Source organism: Acanthopagrus latus, chromosome 6 (assembly GCF_904848185.1).
Source record: "Acanthopagrus latus isolate v.2019 chromosome 6, fAcaLat1.1, whole genome shotgun sequence".
In the NCBI taxonomy this organism is placed as follows: domain Eukaryota; kingdom Metazoa; phylum Chordata; class Actinopteri; order Spariformes; family Sparidae; genus Acanthopagrus; species Acanthopagrus latus.
The window spans coordinates 3,054,581-3,077,239 of record NC_051044.1 but is presented as its reverse complement, the minus strand read 5'-3'; the positions used below and the strand labels follow the sequence as shown (position 1 = coordinate 3,077,239).

The 22,659-nt window shown below is 42.2% G+C and overlaps 2 protein-coding genes and 2 long non-coding RNA genes across 8 annotated transcripts; 1 reads left to right on the top strand and 3 right to left on the bottom strand.

The window, feature by feature from the left end:
- Positions 1-1,886: 1,886 nt before the first annotated feature.
- Positions 1,887-5,264, bottom strand: LOC119020598. Its single transcript, XR_005075370.1, has 2 exons — positions 4,919-5,264; positions 1,887-3,148 (listed from the first exon to the last, which is right to left on the bottom strand). It is a non-coding gene; the product is annotated as an uncharacterized LOC119020598 (long non-coding RNA).
- Positions 5,265-6,487: 1,223 nt separating this feature from the next.
- On the bottom strand, positions 6,488-9,365 carry LOC119020595. Of its 2 annotated transcripts, none has more exons than XR_005075367.1 (3): positions 9,224-9,365; positions 7,860-8,265; positions 6,488-6,764 (listed from the first exon to the last, which is right to left on the bottom strand). It is a non-coding gene; the product is annotated as an uncharacterized LOC119020595 (long non-coding RNA). The 2 variants fall into 2 exon arrangements; XR_005075368.1 differs by having other exon boundaries at positions 9,119-9,258.
- A 2,279-nt stretch (positions 9,366-11,644) lies between these two features.
- hesx1 (HESX homeobox 1) lies at positions 11,645-21,971 on the top strand. 4 transcript variants are annotated; one of them, XM_037100044.1, is made up of 7 exons: positions 11,645-11,766; positions 14,572-14,663; positions 18,346-18,421; positions 19,382-19,514; positions 20,641-20,804; positions 20,889-20,990; positions 21,118-21,971. In XM_037100044.1, the coding sequence occupies exons 4-7, from the start codon at positions 19,400-19,402 to the stop codon at positions 21,328-21,330; spliced, it is 594 nt and encodes a 197-aa protein (XP_036955939.1). In that variant the 5' UTR covers positions 11,645-11,766; positions 14,572-14,663; positions 18,346-18,421; positions 19,382-19,399; the 3' UTR covers positions 21,331-21,971. The 4 variants fall into 4 exon arrangements, with proteins under 4 accessions (XP_036955939.1, XP_036955941.1, XP_036955942.1 ...); XM_037100046.1 differs by lacking the exon at positions 11,645-11,766 and adding an exon at positions 12,378-12,564; XM_037100047.1 differs by lacking the exon at positions 11,645-11,766 and adding an exon at positions 14,145-14,166.
- LOC119020654 (nuclear factor 7, ovary-like) lies at positions 14,577-17,051 on the bottom strand. Its single transcript, XM_037100147.1, has one exon. It carries the CDS (start codon positions 15,990-15,992, stop codon positions 14,577-14,579), a length of 1,416 nt encoding a protein of 471 aa, XP_036956042.1. The 5' UTR covers positions 15,993-17,051.
- Positions 21,972-22,659: the final 688 nt, after the last annotated feature.

The following is a 22,659-nucleotide window of genomic DNA, read 5'->3' as shown; positions in this document are numbered from 1 at the left end:
AGCTGCTCACTGTGCAGACTGCAGAGACTCAGAGGAGCTGCTGAAGTTCTCCTCTGTCAGCTCCTCCAGCAGCAGGTCTGTAAGATCAGGTGGAATCATGGTCATTGATGACCGTCTCTTACAAAGTGGACACTCCTGTGTCTGTCTGTCTGTCCAGCGCTTCTGCAGACAGTCTCTACAGAAGCTGTGGCTGCATGACAGGACGACAGGCTCTTTGAAGACGTCCCTGCAGACAGGACAGGTGAGATCCTCCTCTGCAGGTGAGTCCATGTTCTCCTGCTGAAACATGCTGTGTGGAGTGCTGCAGCAGGTTCCAGTGTTTTGGTCCTTCATCAAACTCTGCGAGTGACTGAAGCTTTGCAACATGTTCGCTTCTATAATCTGAGAGAAAAATGACAAAACAAACACATCAGTGAGGTAGCAGAGCGAGTTAATGCTATTCCACTGATCTACAGGACACAGTAACACGACTGAACAATTAAAAATAACATTTTTTTTTCGTTCATAAGAAAAAAAGAAAACAGGTCATCTCTTTGGACGTCAGTATCTTTGTGTTTCATTGGCAATTTGTTAGATCTATAACAAAATTTTCTAAATGCAACATATTTACTGAAAACCTCAACATACAAGAAGACAGACTCTGGCTGCCTTTCTTTACCATCACAGCCTGAGAAACCTGAGCCAGAACCTGAACACAGACCAGTCTTAAAATAAGTAAATATTAGCTTTAATGATGACATTTTCCTGATCCAACACAACAGTACACTACTGTGTATTACACGTGAATGACTGCCAGTCTCTAAAACCACCAGCGACAAAGTCCAACGCGTGCATTTACAGGCAGAATCTAAAATACCCACATTTCTAAATGAGGTTCTGAATGCATTTTCAGACTTGGGAATAACGGCGTTACTTTTTCTTTTTCAGTAACGGGTAATCTAACTAATTACCATTTCCATCGTTACAACGCCGTTACCGACTATTAAATGTCTAACTTAGGGAGCCAATCAAAGGTAAAATACCGGGGAGAGCTGAGTAACCTCTCAACCTGTCTTCTAAACAGGAGGCAAGGTGGGCTTAGAATCCCACAACAGCGCTCTGACTGCAAGCAAAGCGCATAAAGTTTCTCGGGCAATCGGAGAAGGAAGGATGGGGAAGGGGATGGGGATGGGGAGGGCCCAGTTACTCCTTCCTTCTCCGATTGGCCGAGAAACTTGATGCGGTTTGTCTGTTTTCTTCCCAGCTGCATGTGCCTGTGTGACAGCCTGGAACCGCTGTTAAGTTTCTGTCCCTCCCTTCCTCGCAGTGTGTTAATGACAGGACGAGTCAACCCGCTCCCCGAGTGTGCCGGCCGCAGTTCGCACAAGTAGCCCGCGGCCACGTCTTGGCCGTGGCGAAACGGAAACGGACGGAGGGAGTGTGCGAGAGTCCGCGGAGCTCTGTGAGTCTGATAAGAGTGATGTCACAAGAACGTCACCAAGAGGACTTGAGCTGAACAATACTGAGAGCATGATACATGATACATGATACATGATACACACAATGGTTGATTTAAGTAACTAATGTATTGTTGTGTTCTCCAAATAAGGACAAACTGTCAGTAAGTGTTGTTTGGTTGGTTTCAAAGCTTCTGCTTTAACCTTTTTGATATGAGTGTGTCGTTTTACTTTCAGGCACATAAAGATGCAAAGAAGTTCCTGCCAGCAGGTGGAGAGATCTGCTGTATTACAGCTTTCAGTTCTGACTTTAAAGTCGTCCTGTGTGTTCAGGTGGAGGTTGTCAGATCCTCCTCTGGATGTGAATCCAAGTTCTCCTGTGAGCAAAGATGGTGATTTATTTGACAAGAAGAAGTAAACTGAGAGGAAAGGAAAGCCAGTGAGAAAGAGTTTTCATTGCCTTAGTTTGGACAAGAGCTTTTATTGATTTACATTTTTAAAACCTAAGGAAGAGTCTGGATGTTTTGATCAAGATGTGGCGTTTTCATGAGGTCTCGTCTGTTTGGAGGAGGAGGAGTTGTGTTTCCAGTCTGTTTTTAACATTTAGAATTCTTTTGAAAGAAGTTCTGTTATAAAAGCTTTTTTAAAAGCCTCTCTCTCTCTCTCTCACACGCGGGGCCACTTCCCTCAGCCTCACACTGACTCAAACAGGATTTCAACTTTGCTTTCGTTTTGACATACAGCGTCGATAAAGAACTTTACCGCACCTTCCCTTTCCCCTCCCCTGCTTCTCTCTCCTCCCACTATCTGACAAACAGTACTAACAGTACAAACACTCCTCTACCTGAGCTTAAATCATGTGACACCAGTGAAAATGTGTAAAATAACGAAGACATGATGGTTCTAAAAGGTTAACTCCACCAATTTTTACACTTAGAATTATTAATTATTCAGGTAAAAGCAGAACATTTTTTAAATGAAGACATTAGTTTACAAACAGGATGATAAAACTGAATCACGAACACAAGTAAGCTCCTGTTTGTGATCAGGAGCCACAGCGGGTCGTCTAGAAATTGGAAGGTCACTGGTTCGATTCCCAGCTCCTCCAAGCTGCATGTCCAAGTGTCCTTGAGCAAGATACTGGACCCCAAATTTCTCCTGATGAGCAGTTTGTGTGAATGTGTGAAACTGTTGAGTTGTTGTAAAGCAGCTTTGAGCGGTCAGTAGACGGGAAAGAGCTGCAGAAATAAGAGTCCATTTCTCACGTGGGTAAATGTTAATATGTGTGCAGACAGACGAGACACACCGGCTGCTGATGGTCCAGACTGAAGAGCTGCTCACTGTGCAGACTGCAGAGACTCAGAGGAGCTGCTGAAGTTCTCCTCTGTCAGCTCCTTCAACAGCAGGTCTGTAAGATCAGGTGGAATAATGGTCATTGATGACCGTCTCTTACAAAGTGGACACTCCTGTGTCTGTCTGTCTGTCCAGCGCTTGTGCAGACAGTCTCTACAGAAGCTGTGGCTGCATGACAGGACGACAGGCTCTTTGAAGACGTCCCTGCAGACAGGACAGGTGAGATCCTCCTCTGCAGGTGAATCCATGTTCTCCTGCTGAAACCTGCTGTGTGGAGTGCTGCAGCAGGTTCCAGTGTTTTGGTCCTTCATCAAACTCTGCGACTGACTGAAGCTTTGCAACATGTTCGCTTTCACAATCTGAGAGAAAAATGACAAAACAAACACATCAGTGAGGTGGCAGAGCGAGTTAACAATATTCCAACTGATCTACAGGACACAGTAACACAACAATGTATTCAAAATAGCTTTTTTCATTCATAAGAAATAAAGAAAACAGGACATCTCTTTAGAAGTCAGTATCTTTGTGTTTCATCGGCAATTTGTTAGATTTATAGCAACACATATTTAGTGACAAAAAATCAAACATACAAGAAAGACGTGTGTGTGTGCAGGCTTGTTCTGTGATTCAGTGTGAAAGACATCACTCAGTGAACCAGAGAAGCTCAAGATCTTTAAATAAGGCAGCTGTGGTTCAGGAGTGGACTTGAGACCAGATGGCTGCCGTTTACTGTTTTGATCTTTAATCACATTTACACTCTTATAAATAGACACTGATTCACACATAGCTTTGCATAAATGAGTCGATACATAAACACATAGTTTTAGGTAATAAATAGACTCTCTATATTAAATAGACAGTATAGAATAATGTTTTCTCTGATATGAAATGGTTCGTTTGATCGGCTCCCTCCCTTTACTGTTATTTGGTTAAGATTTCTCCATCAGCCTTTTTCTATGTAGGTCTTAAAATAGTCTCCCCCCTCACTGCAACAGACACAACCAATCAGCATTATGAAAACGAGTACCTGTTGACGTCATCAACATGTAAATCAGAATCAGAATCAGAAAAGCTTTTATTGCCAAGTACGATTTTACACATATGAGGAATTTGTTGTGGTGATGTTGGTGCATGCATCAAATAACTATTAAGTGAAAAAATAACGAATTAACAATATAGACTATTTGAAAAATAGAAAATATAACAAGTTAACAATATAAACTATTTTAAAAAGTAGAAAATATAACTGTACAATATAAATATATATACACAATCTGTTTTTTGGGTAAAAGGAGCAGACCAGCTGGCAGTGAACAATTACAAGAAATGATGTGCAAAGGAGAATGTGCAAATGAATAGGAAGTTCAAGCTGGGCGTTAATGTAACGCATAGAGTTATGGTGCTGTCAGTGTGACAGTAGAGTCAGTGGCGTATGACGTCGACCCGGCGTCCGTAAACTCCCATGCTATAAGCATCTGCACCAGAACATGGACATATCAATGCACAACAATGCATTAAAAAACAATTCATAAATAAGAGCCATCCGCTCCTGTTCCTGTACCTGCTGCTACACTCCCTGCTGCAGCACTGGGCTCCATCTCAGCTGCTTCTGCTGCTCGTTTTGTTCCTCATATTATTCCTCATGTCCTGTTCTGTCTGCCTGCTGTGTTAGCGCTAGTGCTAGCTGAAGCTGCACTTGATTTAAAAAACACAACAGTCAGTTTGCTGCATGTTTCACCGTCAGCCAATAGTGCCAGTCCCAGAAGGCATTGCTTCATTTTAAACTTTGGCAAACAAATAATCAAATTCAGTAAATGCTGGTTCATTTGTTTCCATTTCAAACCATGCGCGTGTTTGAACATCTGAATAAGACATTTCGCTACGAATCAATACTGACTGATGTTAAAGCGCTTGACTGTGGAGGGAAACCATGACTGTGACAGAGAGACTCTAAATACTAGTCAGATAACTAAGCGCTTCTACCGAACTCAAAGTGCGCAGCTCTGCGCCAACTGCTCTGACTTCCTCTTTTAGTGACCAAATGTCAAGAAAGGACGACGCACTACAGAAACTTGAGTCAACTTTTCATGTGAAAGAAGATGCTGTTGTAAAATCTCAGATATAAATACCTGTGAAGAGTCCGTGACTGCGCTGCGAGGGAAATATCCGATCTTTTTTGTTGAAGTTGACGGTGACGACGCAACCCTACGGGGATGTGCGCCACAGTGGTGGTGGCTGCTCAGAAGTCACTCGTCGTGAGGTTTGTCTCGCTCCGCTGAAAAGCCCTCAAAGCAGAGTCGGTTTGTTTTCTCCGGAGAAACTCTTCATAAGTCTCTGTGTTTTTTAGGGGCTTGTTGTGTTTAAAAGCCCGACAGCAGCTTGAGATGGAGGTCGAGTGCTGTGAGTCTCTTGTGTCGTTTTCCAGTCACGACTCCGGCAGCTGTAGTCTCACAACTTCATGTGAGGGTGTGTGAAGCCTTTCAGGTCGGATGTGATAGGCTGCTGAAGGCGCTAACCAGCCAATGACAGAACCAAAAAAGAGTGTCAGCCAATCACAGATTACAAGTTCATTCTTCAGAGCAAACCATGAGAAGGGATTTGGCACACTGTCACTTGTTTTGTAATATTTTGTAATAACGATAATGAGATTGTAGTGTAGTGTAGTCAGTATCTTTGTGTTTGTGTCAGTATCTGAGTTCCTGCCAGCAGGTGGAGAGATCTGCTGTATAACAGCTTTCAGTTCTGACTTTAAAGTCATCCTGTGTGTTCAGGTGGAGGTTGTCAGATCCTCCTCTGGATGTGAATCCAAGTTCTCCTGTGAGCAAAGACGGTGATTTATTTGACAAGAAGTAAACTGAGAGGAAAGGAAAGCCAGTGAGAAAGAGTTTTCCCCCCTCCATCCTCTCTCCTCCATCTTTAATCTGTGAGTGTCTGTGTCGACCACAGCGGCCGTGAAGAACACAAAAGGCTGTTCAAGAAGTCTGTTAGCTTGTTCTGTCCTGTAACATGATGGAAACAGTTTGAGGTGATGATTTTCAGGTCAAAGCATCAAAACTTTTATTAGTTTACAAACAGGATGATAAAACTGAATCACTGATCTCTGTTTCAATACTTTTTCCAACACTAATAACTTTATACATGTATTCAGAACAGTACTAACAGTACAAACAGTACAAACACTCCTCTACCTGAGCTCAAATCATGTGACGCCATTGAAAATGTGTAAAATAACGAAGACATGATGGTTCTAAAAGGTTAACTCCACGATTTTTAAACTTAGAATTATTAAGTACTGAATCAAGACATTTATCAGTTTACAAACAGGATGATAAAACTGAATCACTGACACAAGTAATGAACATTTTGTTGTTATAGCTTCATTTAACACGTTCGTATTGTTTCAGTCTCTCCTCAAAGGGCAGCAGGAGCTCCTGTTAGTGATCAGGAGGTAGAGCAGGTTGTCTAGTAATCGCTGGTTCGATTCCCGGCTCCTCCAAGCTGCATGTCCAAGTGTCCTTGAGCAAGATACTGAACCCCAAATTTCTCCTGATGAGTCGTTTGCATCTTGCATGGCGGCCTCCGCCATCAGTGTGTGAATGTGTGAAACTGTTAAGTTGTTGTAAAGCAGCTTTGAGCGGTCAGTAGACGGAAAAGAGCTGCAGAAATAAGAGTCCATTTCTCACGTGGGTAAATGTTAATATGTGTGCAGACAGACGAGACACACCGGCTGCTGATGGTCCAGACTGAAGAGCTGCTCACTGTGCAGACTGCAGAGAAGCTGTGGCTGCATGACAGGACGACAGGCTCTTTGAAGACGTCCCTGCAGACAGGACAGGTGAGATCCTCCTCTGCAGGTGAATCCATGTTCTCCTGCTGAAACCTGCTGTGTGGAGTGCTGCAGCAGGTTCCAGTGTTGTGGTCCTTCATCAAACTCTGCGACTGACGGAAGCTTTGCAACGTGTTCGCTTCTATAATCTGAGAGAAAAATGACACAACAGGACAAAACAAAACACATCAGTGAGGTAGCAGAGCGAGTTAATGGAGTTAAGGTGGGCTTAAATACCCACAACGCTCTGACGGGGAGCAAACCGCATCAAGTTTCTCGGCCAATCGGAGAAGGAAGGAATACCTGGGCCCTCCCAGTTATTCCTTCCTTCAGAGAAGGTGGGGCGCACACCTAACGCTGAAGGGTGTGATCTGCTGAAACCACATCAGAATATTTTGTTGGAGCAGCTGTTATGCTTCGTTTGACTCTTAGAACTGCCAGCCGGGTCATCATGTTTTGTCATTAGTGGCTTATTGTGATCATCCAAAGTACAGTGAACATGATACATAATAACCCACAATGGTTGATTTAAGATGAACTAATGTATTATTGTGTTCTCCTAATAAGGACAAACTGTCAGTAAGGTTTGTTTGGTTGGTTTCAAAGCTTCTACTTTAACCTTTTTGATATGAGTGGGTCGTTTTACTTTTAAACACAGAAAGATGCAATGAAAGTTCCTGCCAGCAGGTGGAGAGATCTGCTGTATTACAGCTTTCAGTTCTGACTTTAAAGTCGTCCTGTGTGTTCAGGTGGAGGTTGTCAGATCCTCCTCTGGATGTGAATCCAAGTTTACTGCACCTTCCCTTTCCCCTCTCTCCTCCCCTCTCTCCTCTCTCCTCCCCTCCCCTCTCTCCTCCCCTCCCCTCTCTCCTCCCACTCTCCTCTCTCCTCTCTCCTCCCCTCCCCTCTCTCCTCCCACTCCCCTCTCTCCTCCCACTCTCCTCTCTCCTCCCACTCTCCTCTCTCCTCCCACTCTCCTCTCTCCTCCCACTCTCCTCTCTCCTCCCCTTTCTCCTTTGCTGCATGGCTCTAAACCCGGCTCCTCCAAGCTGCATGTCCAAGTGTCCTTGAGCAAGATACTGAACCCCAAATTTCTCCTGATGAGCAGTTTGTGTGAATGTGTGAATCTGACAAGTGTTGTAAAGCAGCTTTGAGCGGTCAGTGGACGGGAAAGAGCTGCAGAAATAAGAGTCCATTTCTCACGTGGGTAAATGTTAATATGTGTGCAGACAGACGAGACACACCGGCTGCTGATGGTCCAGACTGAAGAGCTGCTCACTGTGCAGACTGCAGAGACTCAGAGGAGCTGCTGAAGTTCTCCTCTGTCAGCTCCTTCAACAGCGGGTCTGTAAGATCAGGTGGATTCCTGGGCATTGATGACCGTCTCTTACAAAGTGGACACTCCTGTGTCTGTCTGTCTGTCCAGCACTTCTGCAGACAGTCTCTACAGAAGCTGTGGCTGCATGACAGGACGACAGGCTCTTTGAAGACGTCCCTGCAGACAGGACAGGTGAGATCCTCCTCTGCAGGTGAATCCATGTTCTCCTGCTGAAACCTGCTGTGTGGAGTGCTGCAGCAGGTTCCAGTGTTTTGGTCCTTCATCAAACTCTGCGACTGACTGAAGCTTTGCAACATGTTCGCTTCTATAATCTGAGAGAAAAATGACAAAACAAACACATCAGTGAGGTGGCAGAGCGAGTTAATGCTATTCCACTGATCTACAGGACACAGTAACACAATAATGTATTAAAAATAGCTTTTATTTGTTCATAAGAAAACAGGACATCTTTTCAGTAGGCAGTATCTTTGTGTTTTACTGGCAATTTGTCAGATTTTTTAAAATGCGACATATTTGCTATAAAAAAAACCTCAAAATACAAACTGCTCCTGATGTGCTGGTCAGCATGGCAGCCACCAGCATCAGTGTATGAATATATGAATTACTGTAAGTCTCTTTGGACAAACCCGCACAGAACCGAGGAGTCAGAACATAATGAAGTCAGTGAGAATTAGTTAAAAGCTCAGGAACCAGGTGAGGTGACCCGGCCCGGATCAATATCTCTAATATCACTTATGTTGCCACAAATATTCACCCTGACTTGAAGAAGTGACGTCATTTCACATCAGAACTCATTAATAAAAATATCTGCTGATCAGACAGAACAGAACACCGAGGACTGGACTGGTTCTGAAGAACTTATTCATGTTAATGTTTTATGTCCCTTAACAAACTGACATATGAACACAAATCAAAGATCAATAATCAGATTCATCTTCAGTCTGCTGACACGTATCCCATCAGAACCTCTGTGTCGGTAGATGGACCGAGTCGCGTCCTGTTCTGAAGTGTTATAACGTTACTTTTGACTTAATGTGAGACATGATGACCGATGAGACCAGAGACTGGACCGGTGATAGCCTAGCTTAAACAGCACCAGCACGAACACCAACAGGCTGAGGTTCGGCCGGTACCGGGCTGGTTCTGTGTGTATCGTGTCCTCACCGTCCTTCCATCAGACGTCCTCCTCGAGGTGAAACCCGGTCCAGACTCCTTCGTCTGTTTCCGCTTTTTAAATCCAATATCAGCAAAAGTTAAAACGCTTCTCACCTTGTTTTGTTCCGTTGAGTCGTTGAAAGTCGCTCCGGAACCGTTTCTGAGCTGAGACCCTGCCCTCTTCTATTTATATACCCCCTCTGACTGACCACGCCCCCCACCAGCCTGACTGTCAAATCAGCGATGAGACGTCTTGACGTTTTGACGTTTTGAGCATTTCCGCCAATCACATTCAAGCTGCGAGTAAGTCTCATGACAAGAATTCGTAGAATTCTCCTCAAGTGAATTCGTAGAATGCGCTACTGCAGAATTCGTAGAATGGACTTATACGTCTGCAGACTTCTATGAATTCACCACAGCGCTCTAACGCAAGCGCGCGCGCGCGCGCACACACACACACACACACACACACACACACACACACACACACACACACACACACACACCTTATTACGCTGCCTGTGTGATTTAGACCTGTAGAATCTGTGTCTGCGGACTTCGCTGTGGTAACATGTCCTCTAGCATGGTCCGGGATAATGAACGATTTGGGGCTTCAGATGTTCATAGTTTAGGTTTTGCTGTGTAATGTTCTCGTTGGGATTTGTGCTAACTGTTCGGGAAACTAACTCTGATTATTTAAGCCATGAAGCTACTTTCTGGACACTTGTAATGGTGCTAACCTGTCCTGTCTTAAATGCTTCCCCTCGTTTCACGTGTTGTTCTGACGCAGGTGGTCACACGTCATTGCTGTGTTGCAGGTAATGTGTTGTGCATTTTGCCTGTTGTATATTTTGCCTGTGTGAGCTGCCACTTGCTCAGCTAAAATGCTCACATTCATTCATCTAGTTCTGAATTGAGTGTGTGTTTTACTCTCACCTCGTGGTAAATGTTGAAAGTGTTCTTAAGATCTATTTCATGTCACATAATGGATTATATTGGGGGTTTTAACTTGTGTTTGTGGAATATCAATATGCACATTATATATATGATCACACCAGGATGTAATTTCTGTTTCTATTTTATATGAAAAGATTTGTGTACTTATAAAATTATTTATTGAACTGAGCAGAGAAAAGAGGACTTCACTGTGATCATCCTGAGGCTGACGATCATTTTCACACGCCATTGCTGTATGCTGTGTTGCAGGAGGGAGCTGTGTGTAATAAACATCCCATAATCCACCTGGTCATCGACAGTAGTGTGGAGCTGCATCTCTCTGATAGCTGTGACCCGCCACGTATGTACAAACTGCAGTCGTCCCTACAGCGGCCATGAAGAACTGTTCAAGAAGTCTGTTAGCTTGTTCTGTTCTGTAACATGATGGAAACAACAGTCTGAGTAATGAAAACATAATTATGTTTTATTCCAGCCAGTAGTTCCTTTATACAGAACTATTGTTAAACAGAATAAAATGAGTTTTCAGGTAAAAGTGCCATTTTTTTTAAAATGAAGACATTTATTAGTTTAAACAGGATAAAACTGCATCACTGACACAAGTAATGAACATTTTGTCGACATAGTTTCCTGTAACATGTTCGTACTGTTTCAGTCTCCCCTCAGACGGCTGCAGGAGCTCCTGTTTGTTTGTGTTTTGAGCTCAGGAGCCACGGCGGGTTGTCTAGTAATCAGAAGGTTGTTGGTTGAATTCCCGGCTCCTCTAAGCTGCATGTCCAAGTGTCCTTGAGCAAGATACTGAACCCCAAATTGCTCCTGATGAACAGATGCCACCCTGCATGGCGGCCTCTGCCATCAGTGTGTGAATGTCTGAATCTGCTTGTTGTGAAGCAGTTCGAGCCGCCACAGACAGGAGAAGTTCAATGTAAATACGAGTCCATTTGTGATTTATTGACAGGTGTAAATTGTTCACCTGGTGTGTCGCTGAGTGCAGACAGACGAGACGCATATTTTGTGGAGGTAAAATGTCGCCATCTCTTGGTGAATTGAATTCATAACAGTCATGTAAGATTAGACAAGGTAAGATAAATTAAGTTTGACCCACAACGGAGACATTTAAAGCACTGCAGCAGCAAACAGGAGTGTAGGAATATAGAACCTGAGTACAAAATGTAAAAATGTGTATATAAAAATATTCAAATATAGAAATATCATCAAATCATACAGAATATTATTATTAGTTGTAGTCGTATTTGCATTAATTGCATTTTAATCTTTGTGAGGCTAGTATTTACATTAATTAAATTGTGTAATTTACCACTAAGACCAAAAAACACATCTTAATAATTTGCTTGTATGATGGATTTCTTGTCATAACAGGATCAATACTGCAGTTTGTTACTAAGGGTGACATGGAGGCAGCACCCAGCACGTCAACCAGGGCCATCAAGCACCAGGTCACCTGAAAAAGGCTTGTTCCCGTGGCCCCAATGTGGCAGCCGCGGCCCTGAGACCATCAGACCTGAGCTGCTCACTGAGCAGACTGCAGAGAGGGTGGTTCCATCCTTGATGACCGTCTCTTACAAAGTGGACACTCCTGTGTCTGTCTGTCTGTCCAGCACTTCTGCAGACAGTCTCTACAGAAGCTGTGGCTGCATGACAGGACGACAGGCTCTTTGAAGACGTCCCTGCAGACAGGACAGGTGAGATCCTCCTCTGCAGGTGAGTCCATGTTCTCCTGCTGAAACATGCTGTGTGGAGTGCTGCAGCAGGTTCCAGTGTTTTGGTCCTTCATCAAACTCTGCGACTGACTGAAGCTTTGCAACGTGTTCGCTTTCACAATCTGAGAGAAAAATGACAAAACAAACACATCAGTGAGGTGGCAGAGCGAGTTAATGCTATTCCACAGCAGCAGTTGCTGGTTTGATTCTCCTGCACTGCATGTTGAAGCGTCCTTGGGCAAGATACTGAACCCTAAACCGCTGGTCAGCACGGCAGCCACCACCATCAGTGTACGAATTACTGTAAGTCACTTTGGACAAAAGTGTCTGATAAATGTAAATGTAATGTAATAAAACACCTGAAGGTGAGATGATGGTCCGTAATTTAATTGGTTCTAGTTCTCAAAGTCAAAACCGCTGCAGGACAGATTCTTCTCAAGTTAGTCTGTCTGTCTCTCTCAGCTGTCCCGCAGTGAGGACAGTTGAGGAAGGATGGAAAAAAAAAAAAAAACTACAACAGAGACGCAAAGTCACCTGCATGCAAATCTCACTTTACCTAAATCTCCTCACAGACATTGTTGGTGGTGGTGATGATGATGATGATGTAGGAGGTGGTGGGATTCAAAAATGAAGAAGAAATATCGAGAGAAACGTCCAGAAATATTCAATGGAATCCACCGAGAGAGACGTGACAGCTGGATTATCTGAAATTTCCTGCGTGTTAAATTAAAGCTGGAGAGGAGCAGCATGGTGCTTTAATACTGTCAGAGAGAGCGGGAGGTGTGTCCTGCAGTGCATGATATCCGCGCCAAAACTGAAACCGACGACATGATGACAAGGGGAAGCCCCATAAAACAACTTCCATATATTCAAATTGCGTTAAGGTGCTTCTCCTGTGTATGTGACCAGGACCTGCACACAGACCAGTCTGCTGCGTGAAAAGACAGTTAACGTAAGTAAATATTAGCTTTAATGATGACATTAATATAATCCAACACAACAGTACACTTCTGTATATTACACACGAATGACTGCCAGTCTCTAAAACTAACGGCGTGCATTTACAGGCAGAATCCAAAATACCCAAAATTCTAAATGAGGTTCTGAATGCAGATTCACCGCAGCGTCACTCTCCCGTTAGAGCGTGTTGACTGCATGCCATTTACACCAGACTCCCTTTAAAATTACACTTAAATTTGTTTTTTTTTAACAAGATTTATTATATTCGACATATTTCCCAACAATCTCAACATACAAGAAAGATATGTGTAGGCTTGTTCTGCCATTCCGTGAGAAAGACGTCACTCAGTGAACCAGAAAAAAAAGGGAGCTGTGCTTCAGGAGATGATTCTCACCAAGTGTTTTTGAGAACTTTGCCAGAGTTATTTCTCAATTTACGATGGAGACGTGTTTGTGTTATTCTGCCTTGAAATCGGGGTCTATGTTGTCTCTTCACTGCGGAGTGATACTGTGCAGCCTGGGAACTAAGTTGTTAGGCTGGTGTTTCCCCTACATATGTCCTTCTCAGAAACCTTAAGGTGTGTGTGTGTGTGTGTGTGTGTGTGTGTGTGTGTGTGTGTGTGTGTGTAGTAGTAGTAGTAGCAGGCTGTGTTGGAATACAAACAGCTTGTTTACTTGATTTGTTCTGTAACGTGATTAAAACAACAGTTTCAGGTAATGAAAACATAATTATGTATATTCTATTTCAGCCAATAGTTCCTTTATAATCTACAAACTGTTAACTGGAACGAGTTCTGATTGGAAGCTGAGTTAAACAGAATAAAATGAGCGTCCGATTTTTTTCAAATGAAAACATTTAATAGTTTACAGACCGAATAACAAAACTGAACCACTGACACAATGAACATTTTATCCGTGTTTTAATACTTTTTCCAATACTAATAACTTCAACAGTACAAACACTCCTCTACCTGAGCTTAAATCATGTGACACCATTGAAAATATGTGCAGTTATGAAGACACTGTGGTTCTTGTAGGGAAACTCCACCAATGTTACACTTAGAATTACATACATAAGGTTTTATTCTACTTTTTCAGCATATGCAGCAGTTTTAGACCTATAAACACACGTCAGAGTGTGAAATTGGTGGAGCTTCTCTTTAACTGATCGCCAGTAGAGACATCAGGTTTAATCTACAGCAGGGGTGTCAAACTGATCCAGTAAAGGGCCATGTGGCTGCAGGTTTTCATTCCAACCAAGTAAGAACACACCTGATTTGGATCAGGTGTGTTCTTACTTGGTTGGAATGAAAACCTGCAGCCACATGGCCCTTTACTGGATCAGTTTGACACCCCTGATCTACAGTATTTGTCTCTGTGGTTTGGAGTTATCACCTGGCATCACATCATCGTATGTTCCTGGTGAGAGTGAGACAGTAAAATACATTTCCTAGAAGAACGAATGAAGAAAGAAAGAGTTAAAATACTTTGTATGATTTTACAGCTCTGTCAAGTTTGTACAGTAACAGTAAACGTGTCCTCAGCTCGCTTGGCTCTTTCTGGTTTACCTTCTAGCTAAATTGAAATTTCAAAAAATAAATGATACTGGAACTATTTCTTGGCTTGAGGTTGCCAGGTTTGTGCTCAATCTGACAACCCAGTCCAGGGTGGATGAGTAAACGATCAAGAAATCACTATTCAACTCCCCCTGAAAGCACAAATTGTTGTTGTTACAGGTGGAGATAATTGCACGTTTCATTCGATGAGGATTTTCTGTTAGAAATCTGAGCCCACTTCAAGTTTGTCTTTGTGTTTTCTGCTCTGCAGGATTTCTAGGCGTCAGAGCTGATGTCTGAGCTCGGCCTCACGGAGAGCTTCACTGGTGTGACCTTCAGAGGGCGAACGTTCACCGTGTTAAAGTAAGGAAACAGCCTCTCGGTGAAAGAGTGTGTGAAGGTGTGTATGTGTGTGTTTGTGTCGAGGTCAAAGAACGACAGACTTCCTCTGTACCAGTCCAGATGAACTCTGATCCTCTGGAGCTTCTTCTTCACCGACAGAACCGAGGACGGATCCGATAAGGAGCGTGCGGTGTATTTACCATCAAAGTATCCAATTCTCCACAGAAGAGACGGATGTTTTCCTTTCTTCTGGACCGACTCGGCGGCGACACCAACAAACCACTCTGTGTTCTCTCCAACCTCGACGTCCCAGCTGTGAGTCCCTGATTTGAAGCCCTCAGATCCGAGGACGATGCGGAAGTAATCAAACCTCTCTGGGTTTTCGGGAAGCTTCTGTTTCTCCGCACGTCTCACACCGGTCAGATCTGCAGACAGGAGGAGTTCTGGATGAGCAGAGTTTGGGTCCAGAACCACAGGAGTGTAGGAGACCATCTCCTTCATCTTGATCCAGATGTTGTAGCTCAGGTTGCCCAGGTGTTTGGCCTCGTCTATCAGAGCTCCTGAGTCCAGCTGTGGATCCTCCAGCAGGGGGCGCTGCTGGACTCTCTTCACTGCAGCCTTGTAGTTCTGCAGGAATGAGACGTCATCAGCTCTCAGCTCCTCCTCTGTGGTTCTGATCGTGTCTGACAGAGATGCTATCCCTCTGTTCAGAGTCTCAATCTTCTTCTTCATCATCTGACTCTTCTGCTCCTCTTCCTCCCTCAGAGCAGAGATCCTGGCCTCCTCTTCCTCTTGGAGGAACCGATGAAGCTTCTTAAACTTCTCCTTAATCTGCGTCTCTGTGTGTCGGGCCTGAGACTTGATGTGTTCTGCCATGTCCACATAGTTTCCTTTAACTCGTTCGTAGTGTTTCAGTCTCTCCTGAAAGGGCCTCAGCGACTGCCGGAGCTCCTTTTTGTGATCATGTGCAAACTCGCTGACAGGTGTGAATCTGTGCCCGGTGTGTGTCGCTGAGTGCAGACAGACGAGACACACCGGCTGCTGATGGTCCAGACAGAAGAGTTTGAGCTGCTCACCGTGCAGACTGCAGAGACTCGGCGGAGCTGCTGAAGTTCTCCTCTTCGCCTTCTGTAAGATGCCCTCACACAGCTTCTTCAACACCAGGTTGCACGGCGGATCACTTCTCGATGATCTTCTCTTACAAACTGGACACTCCTGTATCAGTTTCTCCGTCCACCAGCTCCGCAGACAGACTTTACAGAAGCTGTGGCTGCACGACAGGACGACAGGATCTTTAAAGATGTCCCGGCAGATGGGACAGGACAGATCCTTCTCTGTGTGTGAATCCATTCTCCTCGTAGACACCGAGCCGGTTCAGTCTCGTCCTCGTGGCTCCACTGATGACACTGATGTGGAGAGCTGGAGCAGGTTTCAGTTCTTCGGTTGTCCCTCTTCCACTCCGTCCTCTCTCAGTGGATGGTAGTTTGAGTTCTGTCGGTGAATCTTGATCACTGTTCTCCTGACAGTGTCTCGACGAGGAAGAGTGACAGAATGTTCCGGGCACGTCTCAGGTGCTGCAGGTAAGAGGTGGAGCTTCAGTGAGGTCATGTTTGTGTTCTGGTGCCAAAATATTTCATGCGGTAATGAGATTCCTGACATTCTTGCTCTGTATGCACCTTTGGTTGTGTGAATAATGACATAAGAGCTTGAGAGAGACATTAAAACCGGTCTTTACCAACCACTGTGTCGAGGAAGCTCGATTGTCTGATTGCCCTTCTTTGAAAATGACAGAAAAAAGTTGGACACAGCTTTGACGATGGAAAGATATTGAGTTTTCAAAGAGGTCGGGGTTGTTTTGATACAGATACAACTATCAGGAAACACCTCTGATCCTGCCTACATGCTGGAAACATGTTTGTACTGCCACACATTATTTACTCATTTGAAATGTGACACAGCAGCACCGACACACGTTTGTGCTACTAGGAGATTTTTCAAGCTTCAAGCACACCAACAACATAGTGTTTAAAACCAACTCAACATAACATATCATAGAGCAACACAATGTTACATAACACAACATAATGGCATAAAATGTAATTTCATGTTACACAACACAGCAGAACACAACACAACGTAACATGACGTCCAGAAACACAACATAATGTAATATAACATAACACGACGTAACAACATGTGACAAAACGTAACCAGATGTAATGTTACATAACACAACATAACACAACATTATGTCCGGAAACACAACACAACGTAACACTACACACTGGAAGCTATCAGAGCAGAACACAACACAGCATAATGTAACATAAGCTAACATGATGTAGTATAACATGACATGTGACAAAACGTAACCTGATGAAATGTTACATAACACAACACAACGTAACATAACACAACATAACACAACATAACCTAACATGACATCCAGAAACACAACGTAACATAACACAATGTAACATAACACAACATAACCTAACATGACGTCCAGAAACACAACACAACGTAACAACATGTAACAAAACGTAACCTGATGTAATGTTACTGAACACAACTCAACACAACATAATAGAGCAGCACAACACAACATGACGTCCGGAAATGCAACGTAACACGGCACACTGGAAACTAACGTTATGTAATGTAACACAACACAGCAGAACATAACGTAAGAGAACGTAATGACGTGAAACAAAACGTAACCTATTGTAATGTTACATAACACAACAATACGTAACGTAAACGATTTGTTTAGTGTGTTGGTATCAGAGTCGTCATCGGGAAGGAACAAATGCTGTCTGCACATCTGTAGGTACAGATGTTTTAGTCTTTCTTCCTTTACTGATGAATGAATATGTTGCAGTGGTTCAGAATCTGGTGTTCTGTTCAACAGAACTGTTATCGGACCAGCAGAACACTGAAACTTTAGAAGACCGTTTACATTTTGTCCGGTGATCACACGTCCTACTAACACCAGTGTTTGACTCACATCCCTGACACAACATGTTATAGTATAACACTTAACATGAAACAATGCTACAGCATGTGTTTCACCTTTAACACAAAGACTGGGGCCAAGAGGAAACAGCTCGCTTGGCTCTACCTAAATTAAAATTCAAATATTACATCATGTACTTGAACTATTTCTTGGCAAACAGCAGAACAAACAGGTTCAGTGAGTCTGTGCTTGATACGGTGAGGTTGCCAGGTTTGTGCTTAATCTGACTATCAGTGTTTTAGATTATGCAAAGAAGACATCACCATTCAACTTTTTAACATTCATGCTAATGTGTGGGTTAAAAACTAGACTCAACATGTTAATTAGTGAGTTTTAAAGGTGTGGCTGGTGCAGTTTTTAACTGTGGACAAGGCCAAGCGATCCGTGTCCCTGTTTCACCTCGTTACACCAACCTACCTTCCTCCTCGCTCCTGGTTTTTCCACCTAATTCTCAAAAAGACAGTGAATAAATTAGTTAAGGGATTTAAAGAATTGTCAAATATAAAGCAAAACAGAGCTGCAACACTCTCTGAAACAACTGGAGTAAGTGTGGACTGTTCACTGTTCAGCTACACTGACAGCTTTAAAAAAGGGTCTAGATAACATATTTTCCAACTGATTTGGGATCTCGGAGCTCCTGGAGACTTTTTATATATTTTTCTGTTGTTTTTTGTGTTTTAAAACAAGTTCCCAGTCGTGCTGTGAAGCTCCAGAGATGTTCTGTGGACTTTGACTCTTCACCTGACTTCCCACCAGCATCGCCGTGAGTAGATAATTACTAAAGTTAATTTTTTTTGGGGGGGTGACCTGATCCTTTAATGACCTTCCTTTCTCTACACAGTCATCACATCCTGCCCCCCCCCCTTTTTTTTTCATTGAGGGTTAAATAAACAAGTGTGCTGTTGGTTTAAAGCTGCTTCACTCCCTCATTAGGAGCTAATCTGGTTCTGAAAAGGTTTGTTCCTCCCCGCTGCTTCAACCTGCATTCAGACGCTACGAGCTTCATCTGCATCACAACACACACAGATTAGGCTAATAGTATTAGCGGATCCTCACCGGATCATCGCTATTGCCATCATTATAATTGTTATTATTATTATTAGTTTAAACCCTTCAGCAGAAGGACAGACGTATTATTTTTATAGAGAGAGAAAAACTAAACTGATTTTCTACTTTGGTAATTCAGAAGAAAAGGGCGCAATTATGCTTTTGTGCTTCATGTGACACCGGTGATGTTTTTTAAAAAAAGGCTTCTCGTCGTAATCTCACACATCCGCTCGCAGAGTGTCACAGGAGGGAAAACTCAGGTCCAGATGCACACAAAACTACACCGAAGCTGCAAAGTTTGCAAAGTACTCTCTGTTTGCAGAGTCGAAGGATTTGACAATGAAACTAAAAATGTAAATATTTCAGTGACACACACACAGCAGAGATTAGCTGCTGTGAGGAACCTCAGGGATTCTCATTCACATGGAAAAACCACTTCTTAATTCTAATTGGTGGCCGGTGTAAATCCTCCACTCCCATTTAAACCAGCAGTCAGCAGTTTGTCTTCCTGCTGCTTCTCATGTGCCTCAGACTGAACCTCCACTCACCTCTACAGCTGAGTTCAGACCTGCAGAACTTCAGGGAGAAAATCAACTTATGGAATCATTTTTTGGGGAGTTTCAGTGTAGTTTTTTTATGAGCATGCCAGGAGTTTCCTTCTCTTTGTATTGATCAGTTAGTTGGATCAATCATTATGGCAGCTGTGACAGAAGGAAGCCGGCCGGTGTTTTTCTCTATCGAGCGGATTCTGGGTTTGCAGCCAGAAAAAATACCTGGAAACTGCCTGAAACTGCACCGACCCTGGACAGGTGAGGAGCAACGACTCTGTTTGTTGTTGATGAAGCGAAGACTGCGGATCCTGTAAATACACAGGAAATATGGAATTGAAGTAGTATTACTAGATGTGTTTGCCAGAGTTGAAAATTAAAGGCAAGGCGAGGTTTATCTTAAATTTGCATTTAAAATACATTTAAAACAAGCAGGAAGACATCAAGAAACATTTAAACAAGTTTAGAAATAGGAAAGTAAGCTAAAATCAAAGAAGTTTACAAGAGAAAACATTTTAAAGGTTTAATCTGCGTTAGTGAAAGGCTCGATTTAAAACAGGTGAGAGTCGGAGCGTTGGAGTATTCAGTGATTTAAAGAACCAACAGCAGGATTTTGAAATCTTTTCTTCAACATTGAACATTGAATTTACGTTCGTGTGAATGTGAACGATGTCATGTTCGGTAATGTTACTGCACTTAACGATTGAATCGGTGAACGAATAATCTACTTGATCAATACCAACTCTTTGATTTTTGAAAGAAATACATTTTGCATCCATTTATTAAAATCACATGACTCCTGGGATCAGTGTTCTTTATAATTTTTCCCTCCAATTTCAAAACTTACTTGATAAAAAACTTACTTGTTACCATTCATCAGTTCAGTTTCAGTCGCCTGAATGTATTTTAATTTACTTATCAATCAAACTTTCCTGGGACAACAGAGGAACATGAAAAGTAGCCGTCTGAATAAACTCTCAAACAAACTCCTGCTTGTTTAGTCTCTCTAGTTTCCACATTCATTGATGAGGTTATTTTCATATTTAGCTAAATTAACTGAACTTAATATCGACTTGTTTCATGAAATTAAGAGATGAAGAACATAATGGTGAATATTTTCTTTTTTAAATCACGCAGATTTGATTTCTTTTTTGGATATATGAAGTTAACATATTAACTGTAAAACAATAATATGCTGTATATAAAGTCTGAATATCAATTTGTTTAAAATCTGTTGGAGCTAAGATACAAAAGTCTTAATTCAGCAGGACTGAAACGTTCCTTCATCCTGATTAATGTTGTGTGAATAAACTGATTGTTTGTCACGATGAAAATATTATTTAACCTGTTTCATGTGTGATGTGATTTTATTCTGTCATGTTTGCAGTGAATCAAGAGATCAGAGCGGAGAAAGAAAACACAGGAGACAGTTTGTCCTCTAATCATCATCATCATCATCATCATCATCATCCTCAGCCGCTGAAGTCTCCCAGACCCACATCTAACTGGTACATCGGACGCAGACCACGCACAGCCTTCACCAACAGCCAGGTAATCAACCAATCAATCAATCAGTCTGTTAATTAGTCATTCAGACAAATAGATCCAGAGAAGTTAATCCATGTGTGTGTGCAGGTGCACGTGCTGGAGACGGTGTTTCAGGCGAACTGTTATCCAGGTATCCAGCTGAGGGAGCAGCTGGCAGGACGGCTGGACCTGGACGAGGACCGAATACAGGTACAGACAGCACACATGCCAATTTCTACATAATGTTGCTTTAAAATAAATAATCAATATGAGAAGCTCTGAATATAAACATGTAGAATAAAACCGTCGCATTTATTTTCCTCTTTCTCTCTCTCAGATCTGGTTTCAGAACCGGCGGGCCAAGCTGAGGCGCTCCCTCAGAGAGACCCGCCTCCAGCTGGTTCAGACGGCCGTGGCCGACCTCGGGGTCAGACGCGAGGTCACGGGTCAACCGGAGGCCAGGCGAGATGTGCGAGGCGGCGTGGAGCTCGCCCAGCGGCTCGCCTCTCGTCTCCAGCTGGAGGTGGAGGAGGAGGAGGAGCGATGCTGACGGACTCGATCTGTTTCTGACTCTCAACATGTAAATTTATTCTCTTCCATCTAAATGTCAGGACAAAAACACACCTGCAGAAAACTGAAGGTGACAAACACAAGTCTCACAGTGAACATTTGTTATTTTTTAATTTGTACTTTTTTTTTTTTTTTTTACAAATCTGGATTTAATGTTTACATGAGACAACACAAAAACAAAAACAAGGTGTTGTCTTACAGATTCAGCAGTTCTGAAGTCAAACTTTGTTAACTGATTTGTTTAATGATCTGTAAAGTGTCTTAACTTGTGAATAGCTTTCTGTTCTCTTGAATGTACAAAGTCTAATTAAAGCTAATTAAAGTATTTGAATGTTGAGTTGGTCCCCTGCAGTAATTCACGGCACACAGTCATTAAACTGGATCAGTTCGATGGCAAACATTGTACTTTAGTGAACGAAGAGAGACAAATAATTTATTGATCCTTTGAATTGTGTCATGAATCTCACACACGATGTTTGACAACTTAAAAGATAATTTTTTAAACTCATTAAAGTCTCAGTTAGTCATCAAACTAATGACATAACTAACAGTCTCGTTGGTGAAGATTTACTGTGACTTCAAACATGATATTTGTCAATTAAAAATACAGATGCATTAAAATCTCAGTTTGTTGTGATAAAAGTCCAATTTAATGTAGTTTTGTGTTAATTCGCTGAGTGAACTACATCGTGTCACTCAACACCAACATGAAACCAACTGGGCTCAAAAAAGGTTGTAAAAAAGGTTAAAATAAATCTGCTCATATTGACGACTGCAGTTCTGTGAAAGGAGAGTCGGTTCTGGCCCACAACTGAACCGGTTCTGGTTCAGTTCTGTGAGCTGCTGATATACAGGAGCAGCTCTACAAAATTATTATGATAATGTTTTTTAACTGTCTGCTACTGGAGTGTGCCTGTGAAGTGTTTTAACCTTTATTTGGTCAAAGCATTTAAAAAAAATAAATAAATAAATAAAAAAAAATAAAATATATATATATATATATATATATATATATATATATATATATATATATATATATATATATATATAATTTTACTTAATTACATTTTTAAAATTATATATATTAAAATGATACATAAATTAATACGTAAAATTTTTTAATTAAGTAAATAAAAAAATGAGGAATAAATAAACAAACAAACACATAAATAAATGAAAAATAAAAAAGGAAAAAAGGATGAGTCAAAGTTGTAACCTCAATGTCGTATTTAAAACGTATTAAAAAAAACAGAAATATAAGTCAAAAATACATAAATGAATAAATACATTAAAAATCTAAAATTAAAAA

Bases quoted from the DNA above. Each gene is read 5' to 3' on its own strand.
- LOC119020654 (XM_037100147.1), bottom strand. From the start codon at position 15,992: ATGGATTCACACACAGAGAAGGATCTGTCCTGTCCCATCTGCCGGGAC.
- hesx1 (XM_037100044.1), top strand. From the start codon at position 19,400: ATGGCAGCTGTGACAGAAGGAAGCCGGCCGGTGTTTTTCTCTATCGAG. The intron at 19,515-20,640 runs GTGAGGAGCAAC...TCATGTTTGCAG, and splicing joins ACTGCACCGACCCTGGACAG to TGAATCAAGAGATCAGAGCG. The intron at 20,805-20,888 runs GTAATCAACCAA...GTGTGTGTGCAG, and splicing joins CAGCCTTCACCAACAGCCAG to GTGCACGTGCTGGAGACGGT.